This window comes from Psittacula echo (assembly GCF_963264785.1).
Source record: "Psittacula echo genome assembly, chromosome: 5".
NCBI lineage: Eukaryota > Metazoa > Chordata > Aves > Psittaciformes > Psittacidae > Psittacula > Psittacula echo.
The window spans coordinates 3,659,029-3,680,150 of record NC_137739.1 but is presented as its reverse complement, the minus strand read 5'-3'; the positions used below and the strand labels follow the sequence as shown (position 1 = coordinate 3,680,150).

Sequence of the window (21,122 nt, the reverse complement as noted above, 5' to 3'; positions counted from 1 at the left end):
CCAGAGGAGGCCACGAGGATGATCAGGGGCTGGAGCACCTCCCGTATGGAGACAGGCTGAGAAAGTTGGGGCTGTTCAGCCTGGAGAAGAGAAGGCTGCGTGGAGACCTCAGAGCAGTCTTCCAGTATCTGAAGGGGGGCTATAGGGATGCTTCCCCCTATAGGGGAAGGACTCTTCATTAGGGGCTGTAGTGACAGGACAAGGGGTAACGGGTTAGAACTTAAACAGGGGAAGTTTAGATTGGATCTAAGGAAGAAATTCTTTACTGAGAGGGTGGTGAGGCACTGGAATGGGTTGCCCAGGGAGGTTGTGAATGCTCCATCGCTGGCAGTGTTCAAGACCAGGTTGGATGAGGCCTTGGGTGCCATGGTTTAGTGTGAGGTGTCCCTGCCCATGGCAGGGGGGTTGAAACTGGATGATCTTAAGGTCCTTTCCAACCCTAACTATTCTGTGATTCTATTCTATGATTCTATCAATGTGAAGCACAGAAGAGATCACACGCAGTGAACCTCAACATCCTCAGTAACTTTAAATACAGAATTCAAGCCAGCATTTAGAAAAAGAAGTTGAGATAATGCAAAGCAAGGCTGAACACTGGATTTGGTCTGAAGCCCAAATTGCTTCCATTTATTTCCATTTTAATCAAAGCTGGTTTTCTTTGGAACAAGGCTGTACTCCCCCTCAGATAAAGTGTTTGGATTTCGATACTCTGATACTTTACTGTGCCCATGCAATGCTTAATGATTTAGGATCTACTTTGCTGCAAGGAGAGCTAACACAGAGTTAGCTGTGAACACAGAGAAACCTTTCCTCAAGTACCTTGAGCTTTTTAACTCAAGGAACAGCAAGACAATTGATAAACACAGTACTTACAAGATCCAGACTAAACTTTTGTGTAGCTCTGGGTCGACAGATTCCAGGTCGGAGAGCTGAATGGGCTTCCCCAGGAGCTGTTTGTAGAAGGGAACCGTGAACCCCCCGTTGATATAGTGTCCATGGAACACAGCCAAACCCATTATCCGACCAACAAAATGGAAATAAGACAAATGGTCCTGCAAGGGAGAGAGGGAAGAAAATCAGGCAGCAGGAAGACACTGACATCTTGTGGTTATATCTGCACCATCAGCTGTGTGCTCAGTGCCAGTTATCTGCAACCCTGTGGGCCAGAGGAGCCACCATTTTTCCTCCTGACATAACCAAGACCAGATGCACTTAATGATTAAATGCCTCAAACAACTCTCTGTGCATTACCTGACTAATAAATTGGATACGAGTCCTCTAAACCTCTCAAAGGGCAACACTCAGAAGAAAATCCCCATGAAACCTCCAGAATGCAAGAAGATGGGACAATTCCAAACAAATGACTTTATTCTGTTAACCACCAAATGTTTTTTCTCTCGAGGAATCAGGCCATGTGCTTATTTCCTTCATGTCTTTCATGTTGCTTATAAGCTGACTTTTGGAAACTGAGGCACAAGTGCTCTGGTTGAGATTCTTCCAATCTATCTCCCCCATCTTACAGAACAAACATCAGGAAATGAGCTCAAAGAAATCAGATTCATATCAAAGGATACCTCCTCTATCACCTTTTTAGTTTCTGAACAAAACCCCTCTGCTTCGTAGTATGTCAATATGAAAGTCATTAACACATTCTTACTCTCTTTACCCTTCACTTTACGCTGCTGTCATGGAAGAACAGCTATAACAAAAGCCCACGAAGTAGATAGGTCGCTCAGAAGTTAATACTTACAGGATTGATAGAAGAGTCTGGATTGATTTGCAGCATGTAAATATTATCTGTGGAGTACTGGAAAAGTCCATAATAGGGATTCAGCATTTCATGGCATAGTAAATACAACCATTCTCTGCCCAGAAAGAAGAGGAACAAAAAAGAAATGGTATTTAGAAGGGTGCAACTTCCACTGGTGTTTCAGACCACACAGTTACTGTGAATCATCAGTGCTGAATGCTCATTTCAAAATCAGATCACCTTGTACTGCTCTCCATTTGCAGACCAAAAAGGTTGCTTAAAACCCCATCAAGTGTCCTCCTCCACTCACAGGCAGACTTGTTTTAGTTTAGAAGTACTGAAGGAATTAACATCAATTAGAGAAGCTATAGCAAGCTGTTAACACCATCAACTGAGCCTGAACAAGATCCACTTCTAAAAGCATCTTGACTTTGTACATAGTTCAGATACTTGGTGACTGAGTGGTCTGCTCCTCTGCAACCTGCCCAGTATCAAGAAATGGGAAGCAAAATTTGTTGTTTAAATCAGCTCAACCATTGGAGGCCTTTAGAAAAGCTATTTTAATGCAAATGCTTGATGACTAGAGAATCTCTGTGTCAGCAGAAAGGCCAGATGGGGCACAGACCACACGAATTAGAAGAGGAGGGGTTAGGTAAATCTTCTCACCTCAGTAACATAGCAGGGCCTGACTGGAACTAAAGCTATTTCTGACCTCTCCAGGACAAAAACCCCTTTATTAAGACATTTGGACACGCATCTCAGGTCCAAAATACCCTGAGAGAGCTATCAATTTTAATGCTTAGAAGTGGATCTGAAAGAGCCTGTTGCAGCAAATAGGCAATGATCAGGGCAACAGGAAGCCAACAGTGGTGATACTCAATGTTGCCCCAGGTAAGGCAGCCTAGAATGTTCCAACTCCTTTCCTTTGTCCCTGGATGGGTTACTGAAAGCCACCTAAGTGGATGATTCAGCCTTTGTGGATTTGAGCAATTTCCAAGTGAACTGAAACAATGCATCTAAACACCAGCATGCAAAGATGAGCACTTGGTGATGCTACAATCAGCTCCAGAGCTCATCTGAGGCCCCAAAGGAAATGACTATTTTTAAGATGGAGGCAAGTCCTCTCTAAAGTTTTAGCTGTTGTTTAGGATTAGTTCATCTCCACTCCTGCTCCAACAGATCAGAATGTGACTGGGATCAGAATATCCTGTCCTAAACAAGCCTTTTGCATTCACTGGGTAACGGTGATGAAAACTGAGTACCTATAGAGAAGAGGGGAAACAAACACTTCGATCTTGCTTTAATTCCAGTGACATTCCCAAATACAAAGTCATTTTTGTATAAGTCTTTGACACCAGGAGTGCTGTAGGACGACTGTTAAATCATATGCTTCCACTTTCCCATCTACCATGATATGAAGACTGAAGCTACCTATAAGCTAGATCACAAATAACTTACATATACCATAAACAGACAATTTGAAAGGGAAAGATATCAGCCACAGGTCTCTTTAAGGACAATTCTACAGTTCAAAAGCATCAGACAACCCCCTGTCTCTCACCTTGCTACTCCTCCATAATCCAGGCCTTCCTCTCCTCGGAATTTCACCATAAGCCTCTTCTTCAAGTCCTTTGGCCTCATCTTCATTATCTGACGGTACGATTCCTACATGTGAAACAAATGGCAGTGACAAGTCTGCAACACTTGGTAGTGATATCGCCTACCTCTCTTGTGAAGCACGCTTACTGGAATCAAGGATCAGTTTTACTTCACTCTTGAGTGCCCAAAACTGCTACTAGGAGTGAAAAAGTCAATGAAATACCTCAAATATCTCCTCTCTGGATACTTCGATGCGACAGTGACCAGCCTGTGGTTGCTGAAGAGAGAGCTCATGTCTAAGAACTTTCAACTTTTGTACCAAGTCTCTTTCATATCTCTGTGCAGGCAACTCCTCTCCGTCTTCTAGTGATCCCTCATTTGGAGCTGTCAGAGGCTGCTGGCTCGGCTCTTTTAGCTGGCATTGATGGCTTTGAAAGAAAAAGAAATATTCTAGAAGCACAATAAAACAATTACATTGTTCTACAATATAATGTAAAACAATGATGGAAGAACTGATTAAGCTTCTCTAAAAGGAAGCTGGAGCGAAATGTGTATTCAGCTGGGTAACTCTACAGCATCATTGCCCTACATTCAGGGATGTAAGGAATGCATCAGTTCAGTTGTTATATGGCAATACATTGGGGAAGGCTGTGGAGCATGATCACTGAATGCTGACTGAGCAGTGATTAAGAAGTTTGTGTGCTATTTCTCCTGTATGGAGACAACTTTCAAGGGTGTAACATGAAAAGAGGCCTCTGATGGAACAAACAACAGCTTTAAAACCCCAGTGGGTTTTAATCCAGCTCCATGCAAAATAAAGCTGAGGATGCTTGATACAGTGAAAGTATTGCACCTGTGGTTATTAAAAGAGAAAGATTGCCCCAAATAGTTGCAGCTTGATACATTCAACTGTATCTATCCCTCAGTGCTTTATTTGGGTGCAGAGCAATTATAGATACAGGTGTTCCCCAGCTGGCTTCAAACATAGACAACTCAGATCCAGGAAAGAGTCTGATCTTGGGCACCACAAGCACTGCCAGGCTGCTTCCAGGGTCAGCTCTGTAACAGTTCAGCTGCCTTTCCATGATGCAGACACTGAGCTTATTAAATCCTGCTAAACCCAAACTGGCTGTGCACAGCACCAGGCAACCAGACTCCAGCTGGCTTTATAGTCCTGTTGTCTGGAGCTCAAGGGAGCATGAAGCCAGTTCAGATCTAGTGTAGCTAGCACAGAACTAGAACTGCTAATCCAGACAGGCTGTGGGCAGACCCTCTATCCCACACCTCAGCATTTCCAGAGCTCCATATTCACTCCAGCACACCTTAGGGTAATTTTGTCAAAGGAGCTTAAAGAGATCAGTGTTGTGCTGAAATAAGGAAACCCTCTGTTAAAGCTGAGGGCTGCAAAGCACAATTAATACATTTTTAGAGAGTCTCATAGAATCGCAGAATGGTTTGGGTTGGAAAGGACCTTAAGATCATCCAGTTCCAACCCCTCTGTCATGGGCAGGGACACCTCACACCAGACCACGTCGCCCAAGGCTCTGTCCAGCCTGGCCTTGAACACTGCAGGGATGGAGCATTCACCACTTCTTCGGGCAATCCATTCCAGTGCCTCTCTACCCTCACAGTAAAGAATTTCTTCCTTATATCTAACCTGAAAGCTTAGATAAAGCCAGCACTGAGAAGCAATGCTCAGAGCCTGACTACAGCATTGGCTGCATCAGTTCCCCAGTATCATTATCATGCAGTTTTTATCCCCTCATGATTCCCAGACTGCAATTAAAATTGGATGAAAGGTTTAAGGATCCAAACTTGACACGGATTGTTTATCAGGCAAGGTTCTTACTTCATGATGTGATGTAGTCGTGGATCTGTGAACTGTGTGGTCCTGTTGTTATGATCTACAAAATATATTCTTCCTGAAACTGTACTTCTAACTTCCCAACCTGGAGGCAAAGGTCCCAGTTCATCACAATTCACACTGTTAAGGTCTCTAAGGAGAAAAGCAAACAAAATGTTATAGCACTTCCGAAGTTAAGATGAAAGCAATTTACATTCAGGGGAAAGGAAGGGGAATGAATTTGGTGCTCAGTGATTCAAGGCTCTGAATGTCTTTGGAAGGACAGGATAGCCATTTTAATGCTGTCTTTTTACAAGCCTCAATCTAAGCAGTGCAAGTCCCTCTGTATGCATGGCACACGGATAAAAGGGTACATCAGCAAAACACCTTCCGTCTCTGAAAGGCTTTGAAAGTCACAAGGCGATACAGCTTAAAAGTAACTTCAATGTGCAACATCATCACTTAGGGGATGACAGGGCTTCTGAGGGCTGTAAAAGGAGGAAGAGAGATTTTTCCATAGCAAAGTTTTCACAGGAAAGTTTCCATTAACACTAACGTGATCCATGTGCAGAAAACCGTCTCTTAACCAAAGGCCTCTGCACCAAGCACTGCCTCCAGACACCCAGTTAAGAGGCTAAGGCAGCCAAATACTAAGAGCACCTGAAAACAGAAATCAAAACCTACCTCTTTAATTAGACAAGGTTAGATCCTAACTATTTGACTGGTAAATCATTGAGAGTGAGGCTTTACCAACACATTCAGCCCTTTCATCCTAGCTAAATTACGGGTATCATTGTAAGTGCAGTCACTCACTTCCATGTAGTGTTTGAATTCAATACATAGGATGTATTTACACCAAGCAAATGGAAAACACTTAAAGCCCCAGCCACCTAACAGAGGAAAACACTAAGAGGGGTGAGAAAAGGAAGGAAGGAAACCTGAAGATTATTTTTAGACAGAAAAGCTATTGTTAAGTCAAGTATTCTCTAGACAGCTGGCATGGATTCGTGTATTATCCAGGGTTGAAGACATCAATTGATGTGTTTCCTTCCCTAAATCCAACCATGCAACATCAGTATAAATGAGTAAACTGAGAGGTTTTAGAAAGGTAGAAACACTTTGTAAACCAAAGGCTTCATTAGTGTCACAGTGAGTCTATGCCAGCAGGGGATACACAGGCAGACAGACAAGCCTTTGTTAGGCTCCTTAAAGAAGATTATGGTTGTAACCATTTGTTTCAGTCAGCTGTGCATCTGAACGTGCTGTAGAGATCTGATTACACCAAGTTTTAACCTACATCTGTGCTAAATGCCAAGGGTTTTGCACTGCAAGTTGGTGGTATGAAAGCCACCTTTAACTAGAAGTGTGACAGTGACTCACAAGGCACTGTTGTGGCCACTTACATTGCTGGTCCTGAAAACCTGGCTCTAAGGCTTGAGAGAAGCAGCAATAGAGAGAAGCAGCAATACCTATCAGCCTCACCCAGAGAAGAGACAAGGCTTTGGGGACACAAGCCTGACATGAGTGACATGAACGAATGAGCACTGTCATTTCTTCTTCCAGTGATACCAGCTAATCTAACATCAGCTATTTTCTCTCTCAACTTCATTTTTCATATCCTCTCATGTACCATGGTTTTATCAACACTTTTGCCTGCACTACTTTATATCATTTTTCTAATATCCTGCATCACACTCATGTATTATCCAACCAATGCAGCAGCTCAAGAGTCACAACTGTGTTTTACTCTTGGATCTGGCTTGCAGGTGGTCTGGTGGAACAGCCCAAATTCAGAGCAGCTGAGAGCCAGGCCTTAGTCACAAAGACCCAGATTAGCTGCAGGTTAAGGTTTAAAGAGGCTTTACTAAATCAATCACGTGGAGTGTTTACATTTTCTAGCTGCACATCATTGGTCTAAGGCATAAAAACCCTCAACACCACTTCAGGTTTAAAGATGGCTTGTAATCTCTGCTTCAGTTAAAGATAAACGAGCACTACTACAGCAAAAGTTACAAGCTCAATACTCAAGAAACAATGGCTTGAAGAAAATGGTCACTTTCTTCTTCTATTTGCAGTCTGCACTGTTTTCATTTAAAAAATGTAAGATTCAGAAGTCTGTAGCTTCACCAAAATAGGAAGTCAGATGCAGGTAGCAGGAAGACTTTGCCAAATGGGAATCCTAAAAGGTGACATATTTTTTGCCCTGTTGCTTTACATGATTCACAAGTAGATAATTCCTGTTTTCAAACCCTTACCTTGGTGAAAAGGTAACTAGAAAGACCCCAAATTATTCCTCTGCTCATAGGTCTCCCTTTAAGTTCAGACAGGCCATTTCATAGGTTTTTGCTCTTAAGATTCAGCTTACTGCCACACACACACCAAACCCCCTGACTTTATAACTACAGATACATACCTTGGTATCCTTGGGTCATGCCATGTGCTAACTCCAGTCTGTGTGTGCAAAAAATAAACCTGGCCCTGTACCGTTGTTCTTTGTTCTATAGGAAAGCAAGAAAGATTATTCTAACTTAAACAGCTGGAGAAAACACCCAAAATAGAATTATAGAATGGTTAGGGTTGGAAAGGACCTTAAGATCATCTAGTTCAACCCTTCTACCATGGGCAGGGACACCTCACACTAAACGATGCCACCCAAGGCTCTGTCCAACCTGGCCTTGAACACTGCCAGGGATAGAGTGTTCACAACCTCCCTGGGCAACCCATTCCAGTGCCTCACCACCCTCACAGTAAAGAATTTCTTCCTTATATCCAATCTAAACTCCCCCTGGTTACGTTTGAACCCGTTACCCCTTGTCCTGTCACTACAGTCCCTGATGAAGAGTCCCTCCCCAGCACCCCTATAGGCCCCCTTCAGATACTGGAAGACTGCTCTGAGGTCTCCACGCAGCCTTCTCTTCTCCAGGCTGAACAGCCCCAACTTTCTCAGCCTATCTTCATACGGGAGGTGCTCCAGCCCCTGATCATCCTCGTGGTCCTCCTCTGGACTTGTTCCAACAGTTCCATGTCCTTTTTATATTGAGGACACTGGAACTGCACACAATGCTCCAAGTAAATAAACAGTCTGTTGAAAGCCATTAGAATATTCTCTTTCTGTCAGACCCAGGAGCAAGTACTTGAGCCCTCCCCGTGATCTCCTGCAGCATGGACTGGTTTGTCCTTCCCAAATGTACTTTAATTACACATTTCAGCATCCTTTTTGAAGCTCACAAATCCATGTGCCTTAGGTTCTATTTTTATTTTTAGGTTTTAAGACAACCCAAGCCCCCAAACTAGATTTCTTTACTCATAGATTTGCTGTGCTCTTTACTGAGATTTAAATTCTCCTTAATCTTATCCTCCCTAATCTTCTGTACTACTGCCTTCTTTGTTGCTTTTCTATTTTCCTGATCTTTTCTCAAATGTGGGCTCAAACCTACACAACATGCCAAGGGGGAAGGAAAAAATAGCATTCCTGCTCTAGTTTAAAGAGCTCTTTCCATTCGTTCTCCCTAGATACAAAGCCAAGATTAGCAGTGAATTCTCTCTAACAGCATCATACCACAACCTCATGTTTAATTTACCATCAACCCTTCAGTGTATCCTGGCGTAGCCAGCTGCTAATTAGCCAATCTTAAACTCCCATCTGCTCTGCTTAGTTCCTTATCCAAACTGCAGGCCATGAGATGCACGTGGATGCTGCATGTTCTAACAGGTAAACCACATCCAGACAGGAAAATGGGTGTTTTTTCTGTCTCTGAAGGTTTTTACAAGATGAAAACTTCAATGTTATAGTGCTGGAGAGCTCTCACCGTAGCCTTCGGGTAGGTCAGGCGACTGGTGCCCATGTGGTCTGTTCTGAGGTGTCTGTACATGACCCCTGACTTCAGGAGTGCGAAGTCGCTGTGCCTGAAGCCTCTGATCTTGACTGGGGGACTCCGTGAAGCGACAGTTGCCTCCTCCAGCAGCCCCTGTAGTGTCTGTATATGGTGCTGGCTCCTCCATGAAACAGCTCAGCGGCCTTCCCGGTCCGGAATCTTCATAAACCGTTCTGAAAATGGGGAAACTTCAAGAGTTTCCATCACAAGAGAAGTGAATGCAGAAATAACTGTTTCTCTTTCACTCCCTCTCTATTACTGCAACTTTTAACCCAAGATATGCCACTTTCTTCATGTTTTTATACCCCATATTTCTCATGCAAGTGCAAGGATTGCTGTTAACTAAAGTAGCGAGTCCTACCCAGTTTAACGTATTCTCTTCAAGTCAGCATCCACCTTACTACCTATACTCCCCAGCCAATATATTAGTTATATAGATATTTTCATTTTCCAGTATTAATTCTTCTTTCCACATAGAAACCATTCTTCTAATGAAGTGTAAAGAAAACAATCCTTACCCTTCATTCTCCAAAAGCCCTCTACAGTCTACTACAGAACCTCCTGTGCCTATTCTGTCCCGCGTCTGTAAACTGACTGCAATAAAAAGCAAACAAACACAAGTTAATCGTGAAAGAACAACTGTTCCTTTAAAAAGAACATAAAGACAAACAACCCATATTTATACAGGGTAAAATATAAAGGAAAGCTGAGAGCACACCCTTTACCAAAACTGCTTCTATAACCCTAAGGTATTACTGACGTTTTAAAAAGGAAGAAGAGAAACCAGAGGCATCAACCCCTCAAAACTCAAGCTGAGTCTATGCTGTAAATACCAAACATGTCTAGTTCTACATCTGTGGTTCATGAGGCTCCAGAAAGGTAAGCTGGCAAGAAATTACCACTAGATGTCATCATTACAGTGAGAATTTAGGGGATGCCAACTACAACTGAAATGAAAAGCTTGGGTTTGGTGGTTTTGCCATCAAAACGTGGTTAAGATGGGGTGAATGAGGTGTAAAACTAGCAGTGCCTTGTTGAAACTTGGCAATGGGGTTACAGGAGTCAAAGGTATTAAACCAGCAATTTGCAATATTGCTTTTAACTCCTCCAAATCCTCTTTTCCACATAAGATTCTCTTTGCCCGTCGCCTTGGTCCAAAGGCAATGAGTTTCATGGTAACATTTACCCTTCCAGAGCTGCATTAGAAACCTTACCAGATGCATTCCCTCTTTAATATTGTTTCAACTGAGAGAAAACAAACTCCTACATAGGAGCACAATGAAACTTTTCAGGTTATGGAATTGAATCCCATTAAAGTCAGAAGAAACAATACAGAAAAGGCACAGAGCAATAATATACAGGTCTCCTTTTTTAATAGAACACTTGTCTGTATAGTATATTTACCCAAGAAGATGAAAAGTTTAGCTGAGAGGATTCTTACCCACTATTTGGCCTCGTACAGCATCCGTATCTGTGGGATTTAGTTTGCATAGATCCAAACGCTGGTCTGCAAATGAGAATTGGAAAGATCAACAAAACACCAGGGAGGGACGGGTGGGAATACTATTCATTACTCAGATACAAGGCACGGAAGGTTCCTGATTGCACCAGGTAGGAATTGTTCTTACATCCAGTATCTTTTAGCCTGCTGATGGCATTGGAGAGGAGTCGGACGCACCCCAGGAAGCCAGCTCCCTGTTTCTTGTGGATTTTTTTATGGTTCCATACACTGATGGTTATGGAATCTGTCTTCCCAACATACCTAGGAAAATACGTTTTACAAGAGTAATTTTCCTCCACGGAATTTATGCTTGATTTGGTACAAATTCTGATACATTTCAGTACATCGGTCATGCTGCTTTATGATAAATACAGAAGTGCTTGAGCCTGAAATGGTGTTATTAATGAATTACTGCACGAGGATTTCACCCAGCATGTTAAATTGATATTGCTGCAGCATGAAGTCAACTACAGCCAGCCTCATTAAAAGCTATGCAACAAGCTGATTAATGTACAAAACTTTAGAATCCCTGTTTCTAATAATTTGAAGAATATAAATCACTACAACAAGGGCAATCTTTTTTACAAGCTGGACTGCACCGCTCCAGTAGAGCTTACTCTATGCAGCTGTGCTGCGTACCCAACGCACACGGATTTCTTCATTCCAACACCTAAAAGCAAAGCAGCACTCCTTTAGTAACAGGTAATTTCTTGTTGCAAGAAATCAGTCCTCAGCAATTGTGACACCATTGCTAATGCAAGATGAAGCTGCAGTGCCAATTACTAGAATGAACCCTGCATTTCAATCACTAGATAAATCTCTGGAATACTGTTTATGTATGACCTTAGAAATAACTCACAGATCGTAATGCTGGTTCCATTTGGGGTCCAATGTGTTCTTCACAGTGTCAGTTGAATGGCACTGACCTGACCCATCAACAACGACTTTTGCAAACGGGTCAGGAAGTCCTGTGGAAGGGAAAAGGTGCTATTAGACATAGTACTTTTTGGGTTGTTTCTTCCAAGATAATGCTATCATGAGCTTCTGCTTCCCCTCCCAAGAAAGGAAAGCTGCCATTATCCTAGAACTATTGTAGTAAATCCAAAATAGAGAATCGAGTTCCTAGTTAGGGAACATACTTGTGTCATACAGACTGGTGCCTGCTGTAAATTGTGAATGCTTCAGGAAACAAGAGGTTAAAGGTGCTTAATTTAACAGTGCTTAAGTGACCCACGCACACTGAGAAGCAGTCATTTTTGTTCAGTCCTTAGCAAAATACTGAGACTGCAGCACCAGGATCGTTTACTCACTTTACAAATAGAATATGTCTGAGATGGATGCTCTTGGTACCCCCAGCACGGAGCTGCAAGCAGCACCCTGCTTGTGGTCTCATCCAACTCGAATTTGTGAGCCCTTGGTCTTTCTAACCCTAGAGTTACAGCTCAGGGTAACACATACTCACGTAGTAAAGCAATGCTACCACAAGAACGGAACCACAGAACAAATGGCATACACAGATGAGCCATGACACTGATGCACAATCTACACATAAATCTGATTAATCAAGAGCAGAAAGTCACACAAGCGGGGCATACTTACTGAAGAAATCTTTCTTTGCAAGGTTCTTGGCACATAATACTGCAAAACAAGAGAACAGATAAAGAAACCTTAAGCCCGTGGAAGACCCCTTTCAGGCAATCACAGCAGCTGCAATCCTACCTGATCATAATTCATAATAAATGCCCACATATTAAAAGTGAGCATTGTTTTCCTTATCTGTGACTGGAATATGGATTTACATAAAGAGAAAAATGCCTTTGCTGCTTTTGTTCTATTGTTACAATACATAAACGAGTTAATGAACATCCCTTTGCATTAAAACCTCATGATTTTCTACAGTGCACGGTCCACACATGCTAAACCAGACTGGTGGTGGTGGTGTTGCTGTCCCAGGGTGAGCAGTTTGCAAACACAAGAAGGTTTTGTGGTGTGACCGGACCTCAGGTGAAAAAGTACACTGCAAACCAAGTAATTGCATCAAGATTTTCCTTTGAAGGGCCACAAATGAGACATTATTTCCCCTTCTCCGATTCTACTCCATAGCACAGTAGTTTAAACATCAGATCAGGAAACTCGCATCCATCTCCATTTCTATTCAGTCTATGACCAGCTATAAGTCTAGTTTTGCTTTTCAATAAGGACTCCTCAGTACAATCTGAGTTGCTCAGTATCCATTCAACTCTTCTAACAGGCCAGGCAAAAGAAGTACAGAGCCAAAGATGAGAGCTCTAACTTACCTAAACCCAGGATCCAAGAGAGGAAGATAACTATAAAAGACCTAACTGGTTTTGAGGTAGTCTCTTTCCCACCCAGCTCTCATCCTTCAGCATGAGAATGAATGCTCAGAAGATGCTCTAACGGCCATTCCCCCGGTACGGTCCATTTCTCCTTCTCATCTCTATCTCACCTTGCTCCTGACTTAGACTCAAGTCTCACCTTAGCTCTACAATAGGGAAAGCGAAGATGCAGTAGGAAACACACAGGAACAAATCCCTTTTTAAGTTCTTTCTTTTACACATCAAGAATTCCACCTCTGAACTCCGGAGCAACATTTCCTCACCTCACAGAAGCAGCAGAACAAAACCTGCCTCACCTCACGTGCCAAGCAAACAGACCAAAGAAGTTCACTGTGTAACCCAGCCGTCCATGGACATAAATACACAAACCCTTTGTCTTGGTAATAATGAAGGCAGCCACACCAGGAAACTATATTTAGAATGGCTTAAAAATCACTTATTTCTTACAGTGGCAAAAGTGCACAACCACAGACAGCTTCTCTCTTAACGACTGACCGAGAAAGAGAAGTCTGCAGGACTGTGGCAATTCAACGTGAAACAAAGCAGGATTGCCGAACCACCATCGACTGCTCAATGGAAGCACGACACAGCAACCTTTAACTTCCTCTTCCTGTTGCTTCAGAGGGAAAAAATACCAGGAAAACAGGGAATAAAGATAGGTAAAAACCAGAACTTGTGTGTTCTGGTACTAGCCAAAGGGAATGCTGAAGTTCTTGTGAGTGGTGGAGCTTTCCTTCTTAGTTTTTAAACCAAACAACTCATTTTACTTCCTTATCCCCAGTTTTAAGTATACATTATTGAGCTGGAAAAGCATTCCCTCTGTAACCACCTGCATATAGTCTGACTATATAATTACCACCTTTATTCTATATTTCAGGTGTGCTTTCTTTTTCAGCTGCCTTCAGTTTCTGAAGCTATTATTGTAGACTTCATTTAACTCCCTTCCCTCTGCCACAGGCTTTCAGTCGGCAGCAGATGAGCACGGCTGCCAATTTTCCAGTTGCAGCCTGTGAAACCCCCAATTTTAGGTTGCAAAGAGAAATCATTACTCTTTCTTGTAAGGAAAATATTGGCGCAAGAGCTAATAGCTGAAATAAACCTTTATGGAGCAATCTCCCGAATCAGGCTGCCCAAGATGGGCCATTGGCTCTGTTCCACTCTTTGCATATTAAACCCAACAGAGCAAAACAAGTATTTTTAAGGGCTCTATCACTTAAAAGCCACAGATTTCTAAATTCCAGTAAAGATACAGGTGACAAAGGTCAGCAATGGGAGCCTTGGATACGAAGCAATGCCAGCGGCGGAGCAGACAGCCCCTCCTTGCTCTGTAAAGCTGAGTTGATGCCAGATTTGCTCCTTAAACGCATTCTCTCCAATAGGACTTCAGCAAGACTGCGAGCAGGATGTGACTGCTGCTCCTTCCAGCCTGAAACCTGTGAACTCGGGCAGATGGAGCTACAAAGGCTTAAAAGGTTATTAATTCTACCCTTGGCACAGAGGCGGTGGAGAACTGAACTGTAGGCAATGGAGGAGTGCTTTACATGAGCTTTGACCAAACCCCATCTTTGCCTCCTTTCCAAAGTGCTTTTGCTTTTCATTTTCCTTTCTTTTCAATAAGAAAGGGTTTGGGGCTTGTCAGCAGGAGCAATCTCCCTGCATTCGTTGCAACGTTACCAAAGGTACTAATTCTCCTGACTTGGGCATTTACATTCTGCCTTCTCAAAGTCAACCGACTTGTTTGAGCTTGACACAGTATTTGTTTATACTCCCGCTCTGGATTGCTGCACAGCACTGAAGAACTTTTTTCTTCTTCACACAACAGGTCCCAAACAGCACTGAAACAATGCCTTTACATCTAGATTGTAATATTTATAAAGGGATGGGAATGTTTTTTTAAGTACCTGACATTACCGAGGCAATTTCAAAGGCCAAATTAGCCAGCCGGGTAAAGTGCTAGTATGAAAGCATTTTTGGCAGGAGGAAGAGAAAGGACGAGCCTTCTACAAAGTCAGTATTCACCCTGGGGATGTCTTCAATGCAGATGGAACTTGAGTGAGTGGAGTGGTTCCTCTGCCAGCCCCCAGTTGTCCACCCTGCTTCCAAAGCAGGAATGAATCATCTGCTGTGGTTCAGGAGGTGCCGCAGGAACAAGCTACAGACGGGTGTAGTAAGGAAAGCACAGAGTGGCACCAAGGTCTGAACAACCCAGTGGAGAGTTGCATCAGAAAGGTGCTTCTTCACCACCTACCTCTGCAGCAAGACCAGCAGTTTTGGAAGGGAGGCAGAGAAAGACAGCCTGGACAGGGAACGATTTAACATCCCCAAGCAAACAGACCCAGCCTACAAAATCAAAGCCATCATGCGCATGTTCCTCCTCCTTGTCAGTGCTCAAAGGATGGCTGTGAGTCTGCAGGAGTCCTCACGCTGCTGTCTGCATCAACACGGGGTTTATTCACACACAACATACCCCATCCCACAGTGTTAGGATGCTACAACTGGTTTCTGTTGCAGTGTAAAAACTAGGTGGTTGTGTTTTGAGACCTAGGGAAGAAAGGAAAACCAAAAGGTAAGTGACGGCAATATTCCATAGGCCCCAGCCAGTCCCAAGGCAAAGCAGCAGGCAAAGCTGCACCTGGGACTGCACTCATCCACACTTTGCAAGTTAAAGGTAAGAGCCTCCTTGCTCAGATTAAGGACTTTTACACGTGGAGAGGATCAGAGCTAACAACAGCCTTCAATTTAATACTCAAGTTAATTGTGAAGACAAGACAAACCAGCAGTACGTCCATATGTTCCTGAGGAAAGGGGTGGGAAGGTCACAGTGAACGCTGCTAGCAAATCCACCCTTCAGCCATCTCTGGCCTTCCCTTTGCTACTCCAGGTTAATCATTTGTGCTTGTGCAAACAGGCAGCTAGATTCCAGGATACATTCGTTCTGCTTTCTGACACAAGACAAACACAGGCCAGCAGGCTGGGGATGTAGAAAGGGCTTTACTTAACATTTACTTCTGCGTTGACCACCTTTAATCACAGAGATAGGTAGCACAATCATGAAAAGCATCACAGATTGGTAGGTTTTAAGATACTAGCAAGGAGCAAAGAACAATAAGGCTTTGGAGGGGAGAGGGATAAAGATCTTGACAGAAAATGAAACGAAAGCCACAGCATATCACTGCAAATACAAAAGGCTGCAAAGCAGTTCCTATTTGAATAGGCTGCCCCATGCCTGGCAGTGTTCAAGGCCAGGCTGGATGGGGCTCGGAGCAACGTGCTCTAGTGGAAGGTGTCCCTGCCCATGGCATGGGCTTAGAACTGGATGAGCTTCAAGGTCCCTTCCAAACCTATTCTTGGACAGCAGGACAGCCCCAGCTTCGAGGCTGGTTTCCACAGCACAAATTGTGCCATTCTGAGCAAGTTTTGAGAGGCTGCACGGCAAAAATGATGTGCTTGAAGTGTAAAAAAAGCCTCCAAAAACAAGGGGGGAAAAAAGCAAACATCAGCTTTTTACCCCATGCTCCTCGAACGCCATGGCCACAATTAAAACCCTTGCTGAAGCTGTGATGTGAAATCACGTCCCGTCCAAATGGTTCAGCCTATTCTGTGGAAAATACCCTGAATCCCACAAAGCATCCCTTCTGAACGGCTTTACATAGGGCTCTGCTCACTGCCCTCTTCTCTGCCCACAACTTTAATGAGACTTCACTGCAGATAAATGTCTGGGTTTATTTCTCTACCAGACAACCCATGAAGGGTTTAAGTGCTGTGCTTTTTAAAGGGTGACAATCCTTGGCATGGTACAAGAGAAAGGGTTTAATGGGAAACGAAAGACGGCTGAAGGCACGAAGGGTGTAAAAATGCCGTTTCTTTACAGCTAGCCACATCAGTGCACTAAAATACCCCCCTTTATTCACAAACTGGAATCTAAATTGTCACCACAAAGGCCAAGGTTTCTATTCTAGTCCTATTTTTTGTTTGCTTTAGGAATACTTCTGGTCGTCCTCTTCGCCTGCTTGAGACTGAAATGCATAATTCCACCGAGTGCTTTAACTTCTCAGTCACTGACTGTGAATCACTGCAGTGCCTAGCATGCAGAAAAAGCTAAACAAAACTCAAGCCTTCCCTTCCTTGAAGCCAAATAAGCCAATAAGCTGCACAGAACTAATCTGATACAGAATGTACGTTGAGTGGCCTTCACCAGCATCATGAGGCCACTGACATCTGCAATCTGACACATCAGCCAACCAAACCCCCCCCGAGACCCTTCAGCCTTCAAGGACCAGCCTACGTCATGCCCTACCCTGACACTGTAAGACTCTGCCTGAACTCATGCTAAAGCAGACCTTGACTACCAGATTAAAGCAGTGCTTCATTAAAAACAACCCCTCGATTCTCAAAGAGTTGCTCGATTTGATACACGAAGCCTTTTTGTGGCTCTTTTGTGTAGGCTGCAGTGAAAAATCAAAGCCTCTTTTCAAGGCTTGCTTTCCTCGTGGGCTGGAACTTGGCTTCGTGCAGCCAGTTGCAAACACTAGACAACTTTGAAGAGATCTTCAAAAAACCACACGCCCAGAAGAACCCATTTTTATTAGCCCATTAACATGTCATTAAAGTATCTACTTAGCCAGGAATCAAGATTCCATCCTACCTAAGCAGAAACCCGTCATGAACGAGTCGGTCCTCGTAGTGCAAACAATACCAAGTTGACAAAACAGAAGAGTTTCAACTCCAGGATTCCTAAGAATTACTCAAATTGACCAACAATAAGTCTTCTTATACACAGCAGCAAGGGCTGATTTAGCCCTCAGTAACATAAATCATTAAAGAACCAGCATAGGCCTATTGGAAGAACAAGACTCATTAAATTCCCAGTTAACTGAGACCTGTAAAGCAAGTTTAAGGATGAACAGACTGAGATGTAAAACCTGGGAGAAACACTCAGTTATGGAATTAGCTGAAGAACTTTGCAGGGATAAAAAACCGGGAGATCAATAGCGAGCTGAATCAGGGCTGCTGTACAGAAGCAGAGAAAGGCACACAAATCAGAGAGGTGGAAAGCAGCATATCCAATTATCCCTCACACTAACTCCTCTTTCTCTCCTTCCCCCTCTGCTCACCCATAACAAATGCCTGAGATAAAGGCTACCTCCCAGATTAAATCTTTCATTAAATCCTAGCTATTACATCAGTTTTCTTACGACTTTGCTATGCCTTCCTCTAATCCAGGCCAAGAACCTCCTCATACTCCCTACAGAGTCTCCTATTTCCTAGATAGACATAAGCCCCAAGCATCTCCGACTGCTTGAGTCTTACAGACATGAAGTCCTGGCACGCTGTCTCCCAACGTGTTCAAAGCACAACCACTTTCTTTGAGCACTGGAATTGGAGAGGTAAATCTGTTCTTACTGTTGCCACTTTACAGCCATGCCCAAAGAACACCCTATTGATGACAGTCTGACCAGAGAAAACGTTAACAGAACATCAGGTCATTTCTGTCCACTGTTTGGGGTTTAAAGCTCAGTCCTCCACCCTTACCTGAACCACGACCAAGTGGAATATTGATTTTGTAGAGAGGGATTTCCCAAATTCAGGCAAGTTTTCCCTTTGTTTGGGTCCACAAACAGGCTCCAGAGAAGCTCTCTGTAAACAAAGGATACTCTCAGGCTGCAGCTAAGAGTGTCAGCCTCTGCGTACAGCAGCAATAGAAATATCTGGAGAGAACTAAAATCCTCCCTTAAAACCACACAGGATAATATCCTGTTCTCAGGGCAAACACAAACTCTTAGTTTACAGCTAAACAAAGCAAATGCAATGACAGAATTCCTACTGGAAATAAAAGCCACAAAGTGGGATTTTACATTCCTTCCACACATCACTGTGCAAGTTGTAGTTACTGGGATAGACGCAGCTGTGGATTTCTTGCCTTACACCTCTTGTATCTCCAACCACGTGCAATGAATACCGTGGATTTTCAAGCAGGTAGTGCCTATCAGGACAGGTCTATCCGTGCAGCTTACATGTACTTGTGCTCACGTTTGGAAACAGAGCCCAGCAACATCATCCCCATAGCAAAGCTCAAAACGCACCAGGAAGCTACGTGGCTCGATTTCCTTCAATTACATTAAAAGCAAGGAATAAATCCATGCTGAAGGCTTAATACTTCACTTTTACAGTTACCCAAGCACTGAGAAAGCATCTGGAAAAAAATTCCTAAAGCATGAAAACCATGTTCCTCCACCCACATGCACTCATAACTCGGATTCCAAACTCCATTTCACCAAGATTGCCAAAAATATTTTGTACTTTTAACACTTGGGAGGTTTCAAAGCACCTTTCCCAAATCTCTCCAGATGTTAGTACCTAACGGGATCACGTACTCAACCTGACATTGCTTACAACAGGTCCTGCGCAGAGCTGGGCATCAGATTTAGTCCTGCCCCCTGGAAGCGAAAGGTCCCTTCTCAAAATGCTGTCCAGATAGTGAGACGTATAGATTTGTTTCTCTGAGAAATATCAGATGAACAACAGTGAATTATTCATCAAATACAGAACACTCAAGACATTACTTAGACAGAAATAACGTATTAAATAGTGGACACCCCTGTAACGGAGAATGAGAGTCCTCATATGCAGCACAGCCAAGTGCTCAGTCAGCGTTTCCTTTAGGTGTGTTTAATTTAACATGCCTCTGATCTCCACTTGCAGAAGTTCAGTGTGGAAAGCCTTAAACACCTTATTTTCATTGCCAAAAAGCACCTTAGAAGGACTCTCCCGTGCAGCTGATCATTTGCTTACTAACTCAGTGCATAAAAGGCTTTTCCAATAAATCTCCTGCTCCTTATAAACCACGGAAATTTAGATTCCCTTTCTTCCCTGATATCCTCTATGGGGCCAGCCATACCACTGCTACGACTGTATGGTTTATAACCAGGTTGCGAGACTCAAGTTACAAGTACATTTCTCTATTAACGGCAGCTTTATTTTTCCCCCCCCACAAAACACCATCCAATGAATGGACTTAGAGCTTTTACAAGACACTCATTTCCTAAGTCCAGGAGGAAAACCAGCACAACTGCTCTCTGCTGCTTTATAAAGGAGGGAAAAGCACGGAACAAGAAACCAAAACCAGAAGCAACACATTTGCGGATGCTTACCCATAGACCTAGAATTAGAAGGCTCAAGCAATCAGAGCAATTAAAACAGCTGTGGCCTTGAGCTTCTGTCCACGCAGCAAAATGGTTTTGAAATGACAGGAACAGAACACACAACTTTTGTACTTTTGAACTCAATATTATTGCCGGTTCTCTTCATATACATATTGTGTGGCCTCAAAATATCTGTCTGTTCTGCAGCAAGCAGAAAGAAGTCTGGCCTTCCACTGGGAAACACGTAAAAACCTTGGTCCTGAGAGCAGAAAGCAGAAACCTTGGTACTGAAATCCTTGGCAAAGTGTGACCAGATAGAGCCAAGCAACGTTTCAATGGAAGCACTGAATTACTGTCAAACAGTAAAAGATCTAAAACTTCCCAGCTAAACCAAAGCAGATTCTGCAGTTTAAAACCTAAACCATATGTTTTGTCTCTCCACAGAGGGGTTGGTATTTACATCCCTGCACATCCAGGTAGTGGCAATATTTCAACAAAGCAATTTGAATGTTAAACGCTATTGTAAAGGAGGGAAAACGAACGGCGATTTAACATGTGCCCAATCTCTATTTAAGAACTGAGATTCGTTTTTTCCAGACAGAACCAGTATTTGGCTTCTTTGATATCGCACTGCAATTAAATAAGGTATAAAATCAACTTTATAGCAACAGAAGTTTCCAACGGGGTTATTTTAATAAAGAGGGCAAAATTAATGTCTGGTTTGCATCAAGTGATTGCTTAAAAGCAAGAACATTGTTATTTAAAAAATGAATGGCGTTATGTGTAAGTTGTAAACTATGTAAACTATTAGTTCATCCCATGAGGGCTTAAATGTATCAGTAGAAGAGTTTTAGTTAAGCAACTCCCATGCCTTAAAGCTAAATATGCAGGTTTGGCTCTGGTCAAAGTAGGGCTGCCCGACTCAGCGCTCAACTAAAGCGAAGCAAGAAGAGGAAGCTGGCCAGAGAACAGGCGACCTGGGATGCTGCTGATGTTGAAGGTAACTGGCAGCAAAATGAAATTAGATTAAATCATCTTTAAAAACATTGAAAATA

At 43.1% G+C, this 21,122-nt stretch overlaps 1 protein-coding gene across 6 annotated transcripts in view; it reads right to left on the bottom strand.

Annotated features, from left to right (window-relative positions):
* Positions 1-21,122, bottom strand: part of SMURF1 (SMAD specific E3 ubiquitin protein ligase 1) — a 46,894-nt gene that overhangs the window by 7,993 nt on the left and 17,779 nt on the right. For 5 of the 6 annotated variants that reach the window (XM_080618533.1, XM_080618534.1, XM_080618535.1 and 2 more), the window contains exons 2-13: positions 12,168-12,206; positions 11,428-11,536; positions 10,696-10,829; positions 10,509-10,574; positions 9,586-9,661; positions 9,002-9,240; positions 7,606-7,690; positions 5,199-5,345; positions 3,573-3,777; positions 3,312-3,415; positions 1,751-1,865; positions 874-1,052 (exon numbers count right to left, since the gene is read on the bottom strand). In XM_080618533.1, coding sequence (XP_080474659.1) covers positions 874-1,052; positions 1,751-1,865; positions 3,312-3,415; positions 3,573-3,777; positions 5,199-5,345; positions 7,606-7,690; positions 9,002-9,240; positions 9,586-9,661; positions 10,509-10,574; positions 10,696-10,829; positions 11,428-11,536; positions 12,168-12,206 — 1,498 coding nt within the window. Of the gene's footprint in view, positions 1-873; positions 1,053-1,750; positions 1,866-3,311; positions 3,416-3,572; positions 3,778-5,198; positions 5,378-7,565; positions 7,691-9,001; positions 9,241-9,585; positions 9,662-10,508; positions 10,575-10,695; positions 10,830-11,427; positions 11,537-12,167; positions 12,207-21,122 lie in introns of all 6 variants that reach the window. The other variant, XM_080618538.1, reaches the window with a different exon arrangement.